At 39.4% G+C, this 16900-nt stretch overlaps 1 protein-coding gene across 1 annotated transcript; it reads right to left on the bottom strand.

Annotated features, from left to right (window-relative positions):
- Positions 1-1273: 1273 nt before the first annotated feature.
- Positions 1274-4884, bottom strand: RGS1 (regulator of G protein signaling 1). The gene is made up of 5 exons (XM_050900542.1): positions 4761-4884; positions 4322-4405; positions 3616-3677; positions 2869-3032; positions 1274-2135 (listed from the first exon to the last, which is right to left on the bottom strand). The coding sequence occupies exons 1-5, from the start codon at positions 4862-4864 to the stop codon at positions 1950-1952; spliced, it is 600 nt and encodes a 199-aa protein (XP_050756499.1). The 5' UTR covers positions 4865-4884; the 3' UTR covers positions 1274-1949.
- Positions 4885-16900: the final 12016 nt, after the last annotated feature.

The following is a 16900-nucleotide window of genomic DNA, read 5'->3' as shown; positions in this document are numbered from 1 at the left end:
AGAGCCAACTGGGGACTGGTTTACATTGTTTCAGGAGCATTCAGGTTTTGCAGTCAGACGCTCCCCCAGGTATACATATTTAACAAAAGGAAAATAATACTGCAACACTAGATTCTTTTGTTCTGCATTTACTGGCCTTGAAAGTAGGAAGATGTGACATGCAGTGGCTTCCAGCTACAGCAGTAGGTGATGGTGGAAGTTGGCAGCAACTGCCACTTAGCTATGTTCCTTCCAGCGGAGTTTTGCTTGTAACACTGAAGATTTTGTCCTCCCTTGGAGGTCCCAAGGTCCCCAAAGGGTGGCAGTATGAACACGGTCTGCTCTCCCCATGAAGTGACGTCTGTGGGTTTACAGCTTCTCCATTTGGTATGGAATAGTGGAGTGTGCCTGACTAAGCTCACGTTATTTTGGAAAATGGAAAATCTGCAAGGGAGACATAAAATCTTGTATTGCCACCCATGTGATAGCTGTGTCTCATGATAGTAACTCATTACGACCAGGGCACGCTTTGATTTATTTTCATTATGAACTGTAATGTCACAAGGTCTTAAACACTTCAGATTTGGTAGTGCCCATATTTGTAGTTACATAGTTCAAGTATAATTGCAACTTTTCTTCTTTCACTTTAGTTCTCATCACTACCCACTGTGGTATAGGCTACTCATAAAATTGCGATTTTTCAGAGTAAATGTAATACAACATTTGCAGTGAAATTAAATGATCTTTGATGCTAGTATTGGTATTGTAAATTTGAGTCTGGATCTTGCCAAGATTAGGTTGAGTAGTACTAATATCACAAGGAATGTGACTGCTAGAGAGTCTCACCAGTTACTGCCTCTCTACATAAGCAAGCGTGGGTGATCTGCTGTGCTCAACACATCAGTATCAAAGCTGATTGAACTGTGGGGTCAGTGATTAAATGTTTTCTATATTTGAGACTTGACTTGGGTGCTGGTAGCTGGGGGAGTATGAAAAATAGGAATGAAATTTAGACCTGCTTCTCTCTCTCTTTTTTTTTTTTTTTTTTTTTGGTTTGTTTTCTTTTTGGGAGTTGTGAGGACTGGTCTATGTAGGTCAGGATCACCTACTCCAGATAACTAAGATTATGATTGTGTAAAATGGGTAAAAAAGGAGAAAAGGTGGTGTAAGGAAAATTAATATTTGGATGAGGAGATGGGAAGTAGTGGCATAGTGGGAGAGAAGGGAACCATGTGTTTCAATACTTCAGTAATTATGATGGAAAGATCACTTAAAAGAAGATGTAAAATGACCATAAAACTTTATTTTTAAGTAGATTTGATTGGAGAGTTGCTTATTATTTTGCAATAAATTAAACAGAAAAGATGCTACATACCTGCCTGTTGAATACAAATTTAGTAAACAGCTTATATAATTCTTATATAATTTAAAATATATCAGTTTTAAGACAAGTCAATTTATAATATATTTACATAGCACAATAGCATCATGGAGCTGCACTCACACTTATTAACACTTCACAGATTAAAAAAAAGCCATTAATCAGTCTTGTCTGGGCATTTTCTTGTTATGCACAAAATTCAGTCATCCTTATTTTTCTTCTGAACTTGACAATCTTTTCCCAACACTCAGCTTGCTAGTCTTGCACTTCCTAATAATCAGCAGTTCTCTGGGATCTAAGACTTGGTTCAATGTTCACAGTTGTAGTTCAAACAATAAATAGTATCTATATCCTGTCTTGCCTCCATGGCATGTGGGAGGAAAGGATTTTCTCCCTGTGCTGCTCTCACCCTTGTAACAGTCTTGCCAGCTTTTATCCTGCCTTCTTTTGGCTGTGGAGCTGTACGCATCTCCCTCGTACCCCTCCTCCCAAGGGGGGGTTCTCCTTGCCGAGATCCAACCACTCTGAAGGATCTCTCCACAGTATATTTGACACAGACTCTAGTTGGCTATTCACTGCCTCAAACACTTCATTTCGAAGTGTTGGTTTGCAGCTGGTTCAAAAGGTTCAGGTAGGCTTTGGATTTCAAAAATCTGGGGTATGAATCCCTTTCCATAAGGATGTACACGGTTTTCTGGGCTTCATCAAAACTTGTGTGAGTTGGGTCTTGAGCCCTCTTGGCTGTTGCTTCCCTCATCTGATAGTCAATATTGATCTGGAAAATGAAAACCAAATGCCATTAACATCTTAAAAATGTCTTAGTCTCTATCTATCACTTTGTTTTGTCAATAAACAGATTTGCAGCCTTAGAACTCAATGTGATAGTTCAATATCAGAACTGCAAAACGAGGAAATTTTAACTCTTATATCCCAGTTATGCACAAAAATTGCTACTCACTATAGAAATGCAGTTTCTTATGGAGTCAGAAGTAATGCAACTCAACAATGAAGTAGAGGAACAACCTCCAATTAAACCTCCAATTAAAACAGTAGGAGAAATCTTGTGTAGAATGAGTCTCCAGTTTGAAATATGATCAACATATACAACTTTTAATTCCCCAGAATGTCCACATATTTTAACAGACAAGAAATATTCCATGGCTCTACTACTAGCAAAGCTCTAAGTATCTGACTCCCAACACTGGCAGTAATTCAAACTGGGATGACTCAGAGAACAGCATCATGTGCTGAGCCGCTGGTGCCTCCGCTGAGCTTCTGCTAGCGGTGCTCCCAAGCACTGGCCTGTATCGTGTGACTCTACTTGTGAGATCTGATAATCTCATGGCTGAAGACAGTAATGATGCAAGTACGCTCATAAAAACATGCATCTGTGTCTTCGTCCTATGTAACTGAATGAATGTATGAGCTGCTCAGTGAAGCTACACTTCTATCTTCTGATTTTCCAGAATCTTGTACTGTAACACTACACAGATTAACTTTGTACAAACCTGTTTAACAGCATCTGACTGAACAAACTCCTCATAAATCCTCTCTGCTTTGCCATGTAAGTGATCAGACTTGGTTTTCTTGTAATCCTCACAAGCCAACCAGAACTCGATGTTTTCCTCGCTGAACTCTGACTTCAGGAACTCCCGAAAGACAGCTTGACCACCTAAAGCCAACACAAATACATCATCATTTATAGCATGATATTTGTGACCAGGCAGGATAAAATAAACAGCAGGTGTTATATTGAAATCTCTGTTATAAAATCTTGCCAAAATACACTGTTCTTCCCTTCTTCAACATACTACAGATACTCTAACATTAAGGGTGATGGGAGTCTTCCTAATTATGTTCAGTGGTTTTAGATCTAGACCCTGGGTACCAAAATACATCAATGGATTCTAGTCCTCCCTAAATGGATTGTCTTAGGGTACAAGTGGAGAGAACATTCCAAATTAAACTGATGTGTTATGTAAGGACGGAAGACTGATCAAAAAGCACTGAATTGAGGTATTTGGGGGTTATTTGCTATACTGGGAGTAGGAAATGGAAGGAAAAAAAAAAACCTTGGAAGCAAAGCTGTAACAGTAGCCATGTTACACTGGAGCTGTACATAACTGAACTGCAACTGGCCATTCTCTGGCAGTGTTTGCAGAATGTAGCATAGCTACGGCTTTGCCTGTTTGCAAGACTAGATAAAATTTTGTCCTCAGAATAAGAACAAAGTCATACTGAAGTAATAGACTTACTTTGGCTGGCCAAGAGCTTTTCCAAAGACTGGGACCACTGTATTACTTCCTCTGCAGAAAGCCTAAGATGACAAGAAAAAGAAAAGACTTTAGGCAAGAAACCATGTGGTTTTGTTTGCATGTTTAAAGGAGACAAATTTTATAATTTATTATTCTATTCTAGGAATATGTACCAGGTATTTATTAAATTTATGGCTTTCTCATAATCTGAGACCCTAGAGGCAAGCCCACATTGAGAAAAATAATCAGAAAGATGGAAAAACAAGGAACTATGATGTTATCCTGAATTCTGTCCCCAGAAAGATAAGCTTTTACTGTAACTATGACCAAAAAATTTTGTTACTGTACTTCTGTTTCCATATTCTTGAAATAAGAACAGTAATACCCCTGCTCTTCAATTAAGTGTGAAGCATCATTTCTTGTAAATCTTTAGAGAATGGATACAATGTCCCTCTGAAGAAAATAGATTTAACTGAGGTGTCTTCTCCCTCACTATTTGATGCAAACATATCACATCACTAAGAAAAGATCCTTAACTCCATGAACAGTTTCTACTTCCTATGTTCACCTCTTTCGTATTTTGGAAATTCTAGGCATTATTATAATTTTTTTCTAGAAGTAGTTTAGAAATTAATAAAATAGTTTACTATATAGTAATCTAGCTATAGTTATATTTTGTTATAACTTAGTGTATCTCAGTACTTACATGACATTTCTGGAGTTAGAAGTCTTGATCCCAGATTCCATATGTGGTACCATGCACTTCAAATAATTTTTGAGATCTGCACCACTGAAACCCATGAACAGACATTTTTGTAATCCATTAAAATTGCCGTTGCATTTCAATTCTACTTAAATTTCTTAAAACTTTTAAACAGAGGCAGACAGCTCCATTCTATGACTGAAGTCTTGGAAGTTACATATCCAAGTAATTTTTTTTTTTTTGAAAAGACTAATTACTTAAGGGAATCAAGTAATTGGTATGCATCAGCTCAAGCCGCTTCTAATGATGCTATAGTCCTGGGCTTTGAGCAGGCTTTGCAGTCATTTAGCCCGAAACATGGTGCTAATTCTTAATCTTCAAGATTCTAGTGTTATTCTCACTTCTAATACATTAAAGTTTATACTAAGATGTATATACTTACAAAGTCTTTTGCTTCTTTTTATGGATTTTGCCTTCTGCAAGCTTGCAGTCTTCTCTTCCATTTAATTCAGTCATGTTGTTGTGGGGAAAAAAAAATCCTGGCATTTTACTGAACTCTAATGTAAAGCGACTTTTGCAACGATAATCCTCCAAGCACCAAATGTCAGTTCGCTGCCTCTGCTACCGCCTTTTATTGACGCAGGCAGCCCTGCTAGTTGGTGTGAACAGATCTGTTTATCATGTATCCTCACCACAAACTGTGGAAGTTCCCTTTTTTCAGTGCACAGTGACGTGAGTCTTTTGAGAAAGAAAACAGACAGCGATGTCTCGTGGTTGAGGTTAAACCGGATGAGACTGAATTACTTTGGGTTTGTTTTGTGTGTCTGTGTATGTCTGTGTTACCAAAAAAAAAATCCCCTCTAGACCTTTGAATTCTTGTCCCTTTCTGATTGGTACTTTCAAATCAGAAGTACTTCTTGGTTTTATCAAATGGGCTGCAAACACTGCAGTTTTATCTTTACAACAGGCTACATGCCTTGTGTTCTGAATTTCATACTTTGCAATTGATTAGATGGGCTCAATGGGATATTAGAAAAAAGTACTTTAAGATATGCCAGTATTAAGGTTCCATATGCAACAAGCTATTTGCAAGTCACCAGTTGCTCTTCAAACCAGAATACTATGTTAGATAGAGGTAGCTGGTTTGTTTAGACACATGTGCTGTGAAAATATTTAAAAGTGATTTTCATAGGAAAGGGTTTTGAAGCAGCAAGAACTTATTTAATTTGGTTTAATTTTTCCAAGTCAGATTATTTGGAAGCACACTGCCATATTTCAGGAATGCCTCCATAATTTTAAGTGATTTGGCATGTATAAAGATTGATTAAAGTTAAAGAGCAGTTGTTTGTAAAGACAATGTGAACATTACAACGTGTTTGACGGAGGTGTGTGCTCTTTGTACACACTTGAGTTCCACTGCGAAGAAGAAACCACGGATACAAAGCAAGATGAAGAATTAATTGTTATCCTCTATTTACCTGTCTGGGTTGATGATTTAGAGGTTTAAATACTTAATCTGATCCCTGGGCATCCCAATTTCTGCTTGTTTGTTGGGGTTTGTTTTCTGGGAAGTTTCAAAGATTTTGTTTTATTAAACAATGCATACAACTTTGATTACTTATAAATAGCTCATGAATGATTTGTACAGGGCTGCATATGATCACGGTAACTGAGAACTTGCTCACATATCTACAGTTTCATAGTGGACTGTGATACAAAGGACTCAGGAAGACTGAAAGCTGCCTGCAGACAGATAGGCATGCAAGGACAGGGTGGTTTTAACCACAGGAGGCTACTGATGCTCTGAATATTAGCAGTGACATAAATGTGTCTGCATAGGTTGTACGGCAGGAAACATTTATCTCCATGCTATCAGGTAAACACTGACCTTTGTAAGGCAGAGATATTTACTAACTGCTCTTAACCCCCCTGAACAAGGCTAAAAAGGAAGAGATGTTATCAGTACCATATTTGTTTTCATACCTAGTATGCTGGTTTTTGACATTCAGCCCCCTCAGTGTCTCATTGTGTTTCTTCAGTTAGTAGCTGTCCTCAGTGAATTACTGGGAGGGTTATATAGACGCTGCATCCAAACTCTTCTCAGAAGGGTGCAATAAAAGGGTAAAAGGCAACAGACAAAAGTTACATCAAGGGAAAATCCCTATTCCCTACCACCTCTCTCTGTAGTTTGTAGCCTCAGGCTAAAAGGGGGGTAATGTCTTGAACTTACAATTACAAGCAGGTATAAGTAAGCCACCAGTTAGGTTCTGTGAGTCTAAGATGGCCTAGATAGAGTTGCTCCCCTGAAGAACAGGATGGTTTGCTTGTTTGTGCCTATTATCAATGCAGGACTGTTGACAGTTTGCTTACCAGACAAGGAATGTCTGTTCTCCATTTAAAATGAAGTTACTATCTTTACCTTTGGGATTTGTTAAACATATCAATGCATGTTACAGGTGTTGCTTCGGACCTTCCTCTAGAAAGGGATTATCATGTGCTACTACATGGACTTTGTACTTCACCTTCTTGCAATAAATATTCTTCTGAGTAAATAAAGAATAGTATTCTTGTCACTTATATCAAGGTAATGCTGCTGTCACACAATATTTGATTGTTTTCCAGGTACTTTATTTGGTAGAGGAGATCAGTTATGTTAGTATTAGATAAGTTTGTAGGGTGAAATAGATTAATTTCACTGTAAGCTTTGGCCTTGCTATCTTAAAGGATTCTGAAATGAGGCCTCTGCAGAGGCCACAAGCTTGTTTCTGGCACATTGCATGAATTACCTTGGCTTATATCTGACAAACTTCTGTGAGTCTGAAGTCTTTTCCAGCTTCATCTCTGTACAGCCTATTCTACTTTTGATGTTCTTGTTGGGAGATCAATAGGAGATGATATTACTTTTCTTGATAATGTTGCACTGAATGCGCTCAAGAATATTTTGATGGTAACAGACACCAACAGAAATAAATGCAGGAGAATTTTTTTTGGCTGCATCTGCTACAGGTTGGAGGAAGTTTGGAAAAGGTGGGAGGTAAAGTACATTCAAGAAAAATGCCTACTTGTGGAAAAATTGTATGTAGCCCCTTGGAAGATATTACACTACTGGGCTCTGGGGTAGGTAGTAGCCTGTGCTTTCAGGATCCTGGTGCTACTGGACTTGAAGGCAGTCAAAAGGGAAGGAGGAATAGGTGGAGTACTGTACTGTAAAGGAGGAAAAAGTTGTGGTTACCAAGCAGACCACCTGGTATTAGCTGATGTTCTTACGTTCTGCTGTTCTCATATTCTGAATTTATAATGCTCTTAATATACTAATGTTATGTCCTGACCCTCTAAGCTGTCATCTGAGAGTCCTCTCCAGTCTTCCAAATCAGTAAGCTCCAGTCTCTGGACTACTACTGCTGCTCTTTATCCCTGTGCAAAGAAGATCAATGCTGCCTCTCTGGTTCACTCTAAGCCAGGTCTACTTGTCAACGTGCGTAAAGATTCACGTAAGATTGGCAAAAGTAGAAAGAAGACTGGGAGTTATGAGTATCCGATTTGGAGAAGGGATGAACTATGTGTATCTAGGAAGAACTGTGGCACCTAAAGTTCTACCTTAGGGTCATAGGAGGTGTAAAGACAATGTAAAGCAACAATATCCTCACTTTCTCCTGTAAACCTTGCTCAAACTCTGCAAAACCAAAGCCTCCTGCATTCAGTAGCAGATATCTCAACATGAGAGTTTGATTATTATTCACATTTCCTTTTTTTTTTTTTTTTTCCACCATGGACAATTACTTTCTTCCTCTGAGTAACTCTGATCTTCAAGGCATCCTTTTTTCTCTTGACGGAATATTTCACTGACTCTGATTCACTCTTTCTATACAAGCCTACTCATCTTTAAGATTTTTTTTTTTTTTTGAGCCCAGTGCTAGTTACCCGATTTCAAGAATGGGAAAAATGTCTGCAAGACTTAGGTATGTCTTAAAGTGAGAGGAAAAAGAGAAACTATAAGATTAATAGGGCTGACAAGAATTTTTTTATTACTTATGTTCTGCTTCTGTAGACCACAGGAAACCCGGAAAACACCTGCATGGAATTTCCTAAATTAAAAATATTTTGCTAACTGTGAATATAGTTATTGTAGAGGATCCTGCTTTGAGCAGGAGTTGGACTAGATCCCACAGATGGACTAGATGTTGGTCCCTTCCAGCTTGCATGATTCTATTGTTCTGAATACCCTGACTTGACATTTGTAGTGTTGAAAGTGCTACTTATTCTTAACTTTAAAAATACAATACGTCAAAATCTTATGTGTTCATCCATATTCAGGCTCACTATCTTTGTTTCCTGTAGACAGAAGTGTAGTCCAGGCTCTGATGGGATTTAACATGATACCATGAGGAATAGTTATGTCCTGACCCAGTGGAAAGCTTTTTACATAACTTCTGTCCTCCTAATTTGCTGCATTTTTTTCTGTTTCATCATGAGATGGTTGGTAACGGACCTGTCTCATCTCCCACCATCTTAATCTACCTGTATAATACTTTGCTCTACTTCACACAGAGCATGATGGCTAATTGCTGCTTGAAATACTTTCTTGTTTAATAATTAGTCTCCTTTTCTTCTATTATTATTACAGGAAATTGCAAAAAGTATATTTTGAGCCTTACAGTTTTAGGGCTTATTAGAATAACCCTATCATTTGATCAGAACCCTTTGTCCTAAGGTTGGCATCACCTCATTTGACTCTGTCCAATAAAAGGGCAGAGCAGCAACAGCAGCACAGCTGGCTATCACCAGCTGTTTGTTACTGTTTTCCAGATCTCTTGTAGGTTTGTGATGAGTAATTGATCTAACTTCTTAATGTGCACAGAAGACGCTTAATGTGCACAGAAGAAACTTGCAAATACTTGCTAGTATTCCACCTGTTTCCATGCATTGTTTTCCATTCTTTCCAGCAACCACTTTGTAGAATGCAAGAGAGAAAAAAGTGAGAGAATTTCCAAGATTACAACACTGGACAAGTTTAGTTAAAGTGAAGAGGATAAAAAGTCCCATGAACTCTCTAAGTCCCACTTGCTAGTGTAAACGATTTCAAGCTTCTCCTTCTGACTTCTGCTTTTAGGTTTCTTTTTGGTTGCTCTTAACTGGCCTTATCCTCATTCATTCTCCATCTCAGCCCAGTTTTGTTTCTGAATGTTACATTTTGGCTTAGGCAAGCTGTTACCTTCCATGTATGGCCAATTTTTAGCTTTACTGTAGTACTCTTGCTGTTCATCATACATTTCTCTGGAGTTAGCTGGCCAAATCTGTGCTGGGCTGGAGCGCTGAGCTCAAGTGCTCAGTCAAGCAATGCTGCCCATTGCAGAATATCCACTTGCCGGTCACGTAGCTGAGCTTTAACTTAACTATGAAAACAAGTGATTTCTTTGAAATGCTTCTGTCTTGTACATGACCTAAAGAGGTAAACTACTGATAATCCATCTCTCAAGCAAAAGAGGCACTTAAAGGAAATAGAAACTAGTTTCTATGTGAGAGGAAATAGTGTTCATTTTACAAAAAAAGGGGGGGGGGGCGCTTTTGAGCTGCAGGGATAATATTTTGGAACATTAAAATTTTCTTTAATATGTAGTTGATCCGTAATGGAGTGATGGTATCCATTATGAATTTTCTTTTAGATCTAATTTCTGGTACAAGTGAATGTTTTCTGGAATGAGATCCTGAAGCCACTGAGATTAATATCTTGCTACTGGTTTTAGTGGTCTCATTCTTGGTGTTGGACAGATTTGATTGAGAATTGGGTTTTTTTGGTGAGATATTTCTTTGGTTTGAACTTTCAGATGTTCCCAATGTTAGCTTTCATTCCTAAGTAAATCAATGGTAGTTTTGTTTTTGCAACCAGTAAGGCATAACCAGGGATGAATGGCACCAGACTTCTCAAAATACAAGAGGACTTTTATATTTGAAAAATATCTGAAGTCTAATGCCAACCTAGAGCAAGCAGTGCCACAACTTAAACTTTGGGTAACAATCTTCCACTTGAAAAAGCCTTGTTGCATTTGTTCTGTGGGCAGCATAAAAGGAGTAAAGGACATACTTAGCTCAATGTTTCAGCTCATGCATGGACAGAGCCAGAGACTTGACTCTGGAGGGCAAGTGACCAGAGCTTTCCTAAATTCTGTTTTAGCTCTTTCACTTCCTCAGTATAAAATGGCTTCACAGAAACTCTCCTGCAAACTGCCAGTTGTGTCCAAAATTGCCCTGTCTACTTCTGAAGTATCTACAGAATACTTTTAGGGGATTTTTTTAGGGGTTCCCCTAGCTTCTGTAGAGGACCTTGTGGAGTTTTTTTTACCATGACAGTGAAGGGGAGACCTGGCAGGAGCTCTTGAAATCACTGTGGAGAGCCTACAAGTGAAGTGTTCCCTGTTTTTATGGATCATATGGAGACTAAAATATAGTCCATTCCCTGCATCCATTCTGGTATGCCTACTAGCTCTGTAAAGAGATTACGACAGGTTTTTCCTTTGTCTGTCTCAACCTCTACATGTTTCCATGGGCACTGAGCTCCCAGCTTGTGTGACTTCCATCATGTTACTAACTTCTCTGGCTACTTCATGTGGCTGTTGTGAGTCACCATTAGCTATTGGAAGTCTCCAATAAAAAACATTGCTGAATATAAGTTGTTCTTACAGTTACTATTTTCTCTATGGCATCTTTTCGAACTTCTATGATTTATCTTTACAGAAAAATTTTAACAATATTTTATCATAAATGTTGTTAGCATTAACAATCGTGTATATACCATAGAGTCAGTGCAAGGAATTATATGTATATTTCCTCATGATACTGAAGCACATGTCACTCTGAGACACGTATACCCAGTAACCCTCCTTTTTCTTATGACCATTTCTTAATTAGAGTGTAATAAGCTTATACAGTTTATCAGAAATCAGATCCTTTTCATTCTGGGGCTTTCCATCTGAAATAAATTAACTGTTTTATTTCTGTGAAATCAGGGGACTTTTGGTTCTCAGCCATACTGACTGACACCTGGATTGAAAACAAAAAAAAAAAGAGAGAGAGAAAAAATGCAGTACAGTGACTTTTGGGTGCTGATGGTGATGCTTCCTGTGTCTGATGTTCAGCAGTGCAGGAAATGTGTTCATCACGCACCATCTGGGAAACGCACACATTTCTGATTACCTACTCACATTTTTATGCAGTCGCACACTGATGCACTGAGCCAATGCATTGTTTCTTGGGTATTATTAAGCAAAAAAATGTGAGAACAGGGCCTGAGGCAGTGGGGTATGAAGCAGAGTTTGCTGAGTGTTTTCGCTGTCAACATGGAAATGTGATATGTGAGCACAATACAAGTTTAGCTTTTGAAATTTTCAGGCTTCAATTTCACCTGAATCTTAATGGAGAAAAATCAGATGCTTTTTCTCTCTTACTGTTCTAAAAGACGGTAAAATTCTGTATCCTTCACTTTTAAAATAACAAACGGTTTGATTGAACAAAGACAGCAAGATAAAACTCTTGGCTTCCATTTAGAAAATATTTTTAGGCACTTTTAAACACGAAAAATATTACTGAAGCATTAAGTGGAGTTATGCTGATAAAGACTTTTCTGTAGAATTACAGTTTCAAGTGTCTGTTTTATATTTGGCGTTATAAATTTCCTAGCTGAATTATCACATCAGTGCAGGCTCAGATACTGCTTTCACTTTGACCAAAAAAAATCCTCACAGGGACGGGTTCATCCAAAGATTGCCTTGTTACTGGAAGCCACTCCAGACACAAGAAGGTTCTGTCCTAAGACTCAAGAAAACAAGCAGATATATCAGGAGACTATCTTGGCTAAGCAGGGAACTCATGACAGAGCTCAGATTCAAAAAAGCAGCATACAGGGGGTGGAAGAACGGACAGGCTACAAAGGAGGAATTTAGAAATGTTGTCCAGGTGCATAGGGATGCTGTTGGAAAGCATCGTTATAGGGGGGTTATCAAGAAGATGAAATCAGGCTCTCTCAACAGTGTGGGGTGGGAGTATAAGAGACAATGGATGCATGTTGGTACAAGAGCAGTTCATGGATATACAGAAAATTTTTCCCCCTTAAGGGCAGTCAAGCAGTGGAGCAGGCTGCCCGGGGGCTGGGCCATCTCCATCCTTGAAGATTTTCCAGACCAGACTGGATAAAGCCCTGAGCAACCTGGTCTAAGGTCATAGCTGATCCTGCTTGGAGCAGGGGGTTGGACTAGAAACCTCCTCAGTTCCTTTCCAAGCTGATCTATCCTGAGATCCTATCTATAACTAATGAATGAAAGCCACACTATAGAAGTCTAATTCAGGTAGAAGAGTCCTGCTTAGGAAAGAACAGTAATTGTAGAAATTAATACAGGTTTCCAACTTGACTTTTTTGAATGAGAACCGCATACTGAAAGTACATCATTCAAATTACCATTTCCTCCATCTCCTGCTGAAAATACTTGCCTAGTATATAGGTGAAGTAGCAGAAAGTTACTTCCAGAAATGGGAAAACTGAAGATAGCTACGTGGTCTCAATTTAAATATATAAAGATTTAAAAGCTAGATGTTTTCTGTGATGTTCTCTTAGAACCAGCTCTACTTGTGATGAACCAGGGAAGGAAGAGAGTTTAGTTCCATTTCCTGTCATTTACTTTGAATCTCACCTGCTGTCTACTTTGAATTATCAGGTATTAGAATGTGTGCAACAGAAAGACTCTAATTTCCTGATACTTATACTTGCTGTTTTATGTGGGAACGCAGCACTTTACAAGCTGTACCACTGGGACAGACCCCATCCATCCTATTAAGCTACCTCCCTGCCCTTCCATATGACTTGCACCTGACAAATCCTGATAGTACGGCTGAATCTTCGATTTCCCTGACGCTCAAGAAGGTTGTTTCCTGCCAACCATGCTGCCTCCCTCAATCCATTTGACCTCTAAGGCAAAGCCAGTCCTGCTGCTGATCGCACAGTGAAACAAAAGCTGCGGCAGTGCCTTATGAGTTTGCACACTCATCCCCGCAGAGCCTGGGCTGGCTGGGAAAGAGCTGATATGCTACTAGTATTTAAATAGTTGCTGCTGTGTGCATAGGAGCTGCAAAGGAAGCACTGAAAGGGAGGATGATGAAACGAGGAGAAGGAGAGGGACCTGAGGATTCGGAGTGTCTCCAGATGCTTAAGGAAGATGAAGCTAACCCTGGACAATGAAAATGCTAGGAAGTTCTAATTTAGTCTGAGAAAGGCTTTTGACTTGCTAGCAGGGTGATTAGTGTCAATTTAGTTTAATGAGGAAGAAGCCTGTGATAAATCACATCCAGAGAGTAGTGGTCAACAGCTCAATGTCCAGAAAGAGATCAGTGACAAGTGGTGTCCCTCAGGGTTCTGTGTTGGGACCAGTACTGTTTAATATCTTCATCAACGACATAGACGGTGGGATTGAGTGCATCCTCAGCAAGTTTGCAGATGACACCAAGCTGAGTGGTGCGGTTGACACACCTGAGGGACAGCATGCCATTCAGAGGGACTTGGACAAGCTCAAGAAGTGGGCCCGTGTGAACCTCATGAGGTTCAACAAGGCCAAGTGCAAGGTCCTGAACCTGGGTCAGGGCAACCCCTGGTATCAATACAGGCTGGGGGATGAAGGGATTGAGAGCAGCCCTGTGGAGAAGGACTTGGGGGTACTAGTAGATGAAAAGCTGGACATGAGCCGGCAATGTGTGCTCGCAGCCCAGGAAGCCAACTGTATGCTGGGCTGCATCAAAAGAAGCGTGGCCAGCAGGTGGAGGGAGGTGATTCTGCCCCTCTGCTCTCATGACACCCTAGAGTACTCTGGGTCCTGGAGTACTGCATCCGGCTCTGGGGTCCCTGGTACAGGAAAGACATGGACCTGCTGGAGCAGATCCAGAGGAGGGCCACAAAAATGATCAGAGGGATGGAACACCTCTCTTATGAGGACAAGCTGGGAGAGCTGGGGTTGTCCAGCCTGGAGAAGAGAAGGCTCCAGGGAGACCTTATTGCAGCCTTTCAATACTTAAAGGGGGCTTATAAGAAAGATGGGGACAGACTTTTTAGTAGGGCCTGTAGCGATGGGACAAGGGGTAATGGCTTTAAACTAAAAGAGGGTAGATTCAGACTAGATATAAGGAGGAAATTTTCTACAGTGAGGGTGGTGAGGCACTGGCACAGGTTGCCCAGAGAGGTGGTAGATGCCCCATCCCTGGAAACATTCAAGGTCAGGTTGGACAGGGCTCTGAGCAACCTGATCTAGTTGAAGATGTCCCTGCTCATTGCAGGAGGGTTGGACTAGATGACCTTTAAAGGTCACTTCCAATCCAAGCCATTCTATGATTCTATGAAATGTCTTTACTAGAGTGGCAGCTAATTGTAAACTGCTGGCACCTCTGTGCATTTGGGGAAATCCAGCTACGAGCAGTTAGCATATCAGTCCTGGGAAGAATGTGGGCAAAGGCATTATTACAATGCAAGTCTACTAGGTTTCTTTGAAAACTGAACTCCTTTTTGATCATATGCTTTTTAGTTAAAACAAGTTATTTGTAACAAACAAGTGGTTTTATGTTTGACAAGACAAATATTCCTGAATGTATTCACCCACGTTGCCAGTGCCTGTGCTTGGCACCTGTTTTCAGGCATGCATCATTCAGGATGCCAGTCTGAATGCTTAGTAAAGTCTTTGGTGCACGAGTTTGATTAAGAACAGCCTAATCTTTCACATACCTTCTCCTTGCAGAGTTAGGAACAGAGCTTATGTAGGTGCCCATGGTTTTACTAAAATGCCTATCTGCCTCTTTGGGTCCCTAAGTATGTGTCTCCTCTCTAAAATGTGTGGGAAATTACTCTAATTCACATCTAAATTACAGGACATAGAAAGATGGGCCCTCGTCATTCAAAACCACTGTACAGTTCCTCACTAATTACCTGTCTGGAAGTCTACAGACCTTGACTGAGATGAGTACTGAATATAATCTTTGTTCAAAAGAGGAGTTGTCACACCCTCAGAATGGATTTTCCTAATACATGTCATTATTAAAATACAAAGTAACTACCATGTCCCACCATTTCCCCATCAGTGGTGAAAACTAATTATTTCAGCCTTGTTTCTGTGACTTCCACAGACGATTAAAACTGCCATTTCTGCAGTGTGGCCTATACACTGGCAGGTCTGGAATTCCCCATCGACTGTGTGCTGTACATGTCAGTACTGCCGTACTGTAAACCAGGTGAGTTTTAATATATGTGACCATTTCCCTTTAATTTTGAAATGAACTTGAAGACAAGTTGAACACAAGAAAATTCAGTGTGCAAACCAAGATAACCAAATCTGGACGGAAGGTTTCATATGAGCAGCAGGAAACAGAACCCACTGAGTTTCATGACAATAATAGTTTTGCTATTAACTGCTGAGCTTTTTTGTGCTGCTCTGAGTTACTCTGAAAGCAGTCATCAAAACTTGATATATGTTGTTCTAACCTCGGCCTGAGAAATGGGGCCTGGAAACCACAGGATAACAACTCCCTTATAAAGATAGCTTCTCTATTGGTTGGCACTGCCTAGGCAAGTGCTCAAAGGAAGCAAGACTTTTTTTATTCTTTTCTGTCTTAAGTGTAAGATATTTGTAAAAATAGATGTGGATATGTATGTGTATACATAACTTTACATTACCTCTAATATCCCTTTAAAAGTAATAGTAGAATGGCTCTTTTCTCTCCATACGTGATATATAACATCAAAATGTTTGCAGCAGATCTGATGAAAATATAGCTGTTAGGAAATATTTGTAGATCTTTACACGTGTTTTATTATTAGTGTTACTTAAAAGCAGCTTTGCAACTTCCGAGTCCTCTCAAACGCAGTTTAGTCTTGGTTTTCATTTAAACCTTGGCTGTCATGTTTAACACTCAAGCAATGGATTGGAATGTGCTGTGTTCAGTGACAGACAGAAGCACCAAACCTAATGTTGGTGTTACAAATAGAAAATAAAATAATAATATAATAGATTATTATTCTGTATAGAATCACAGGTGTAATTTTCTTAGAATTGTTGAGAATCTGATTACACCTCTCAGTTTTACCATAAACTCAGTTAATGTAGGAATATCCACAGTAAGTGAAAGAAATGGAAAATGACTTAGATTTTCAGGTATGACTTTCTCATTTTTTCATGTTTGTTAATGCCCTTGAAATGCTAATGCTTGCCATATTTGTTTTTCTGAAAACTGCAGAATAGCCCCCCCAACTATTTACTCTTAATGAAAAAATCAAGCCAGGTAATAACGCAGTTTGAAATAAAGTCAGTGGAGCTAGACTGATGCCAAAGTCTCCCCCTTAATTGTAATGATAAGAGACACTTCCCTCAGCTTGGAAGCTTTTTTTCTTTTTAGTTGTCACTTCCTTCCTCTCCTTACTGTTATTCAGAAGGAGGAAACTCAATAACAAATGTACAGTGTTTTTTCCTGCTCTGTTAAAAGGCAAAAGAGCATGGAATAAAGGCATCCTGGACTTCTTAATATAAAAGTTGGGACCTAGGACCAAAATAAGTAAACACA

Source organism: Gymnogyps californianus, chromosome 8, assembly GCF_018139145.2.
Source record: "Gymnogyps californianus isolate 813 chromosome 8, ASM1813914v2, whole genome shotgun sequence".
Classification (NCBI taxonomy): domain Eukaryota; kingdom Metazoa; phylum Chordata; class Aves; order Accipitriformes; family Cathartidae; genus Gymnogyps; species Gymnogyps californianus.
The sequence above is the reverse complement of the archived record's forward strand: the minus strand, read 5'-3'. Positions and strand labels throughout refer to the sequence as shown.

Coding starts and splice junctions, on each gene's coding strand:
- RGS1 (XM_050900542.1), bottom strand. CDS start 4,864: ATGCCAGGATTTTTTTTTCCCCACAACAACATGACTGAATTAAATGGA. Junction 4,406..4,760: donor AAAAAGAAGCAAAAGACTTT/GTAAGTATATAC, acceptor CATGGGTTTCAG/TGGTGCAGATCTCAAAAATT. Junction 3,678..4,321: donor TCTAACTCCAGAAATGTCAT/GTAAGTACTGAG, acceptor TTGTCATCTTAG/GCTTTCTGCAGAGGAAGTAA.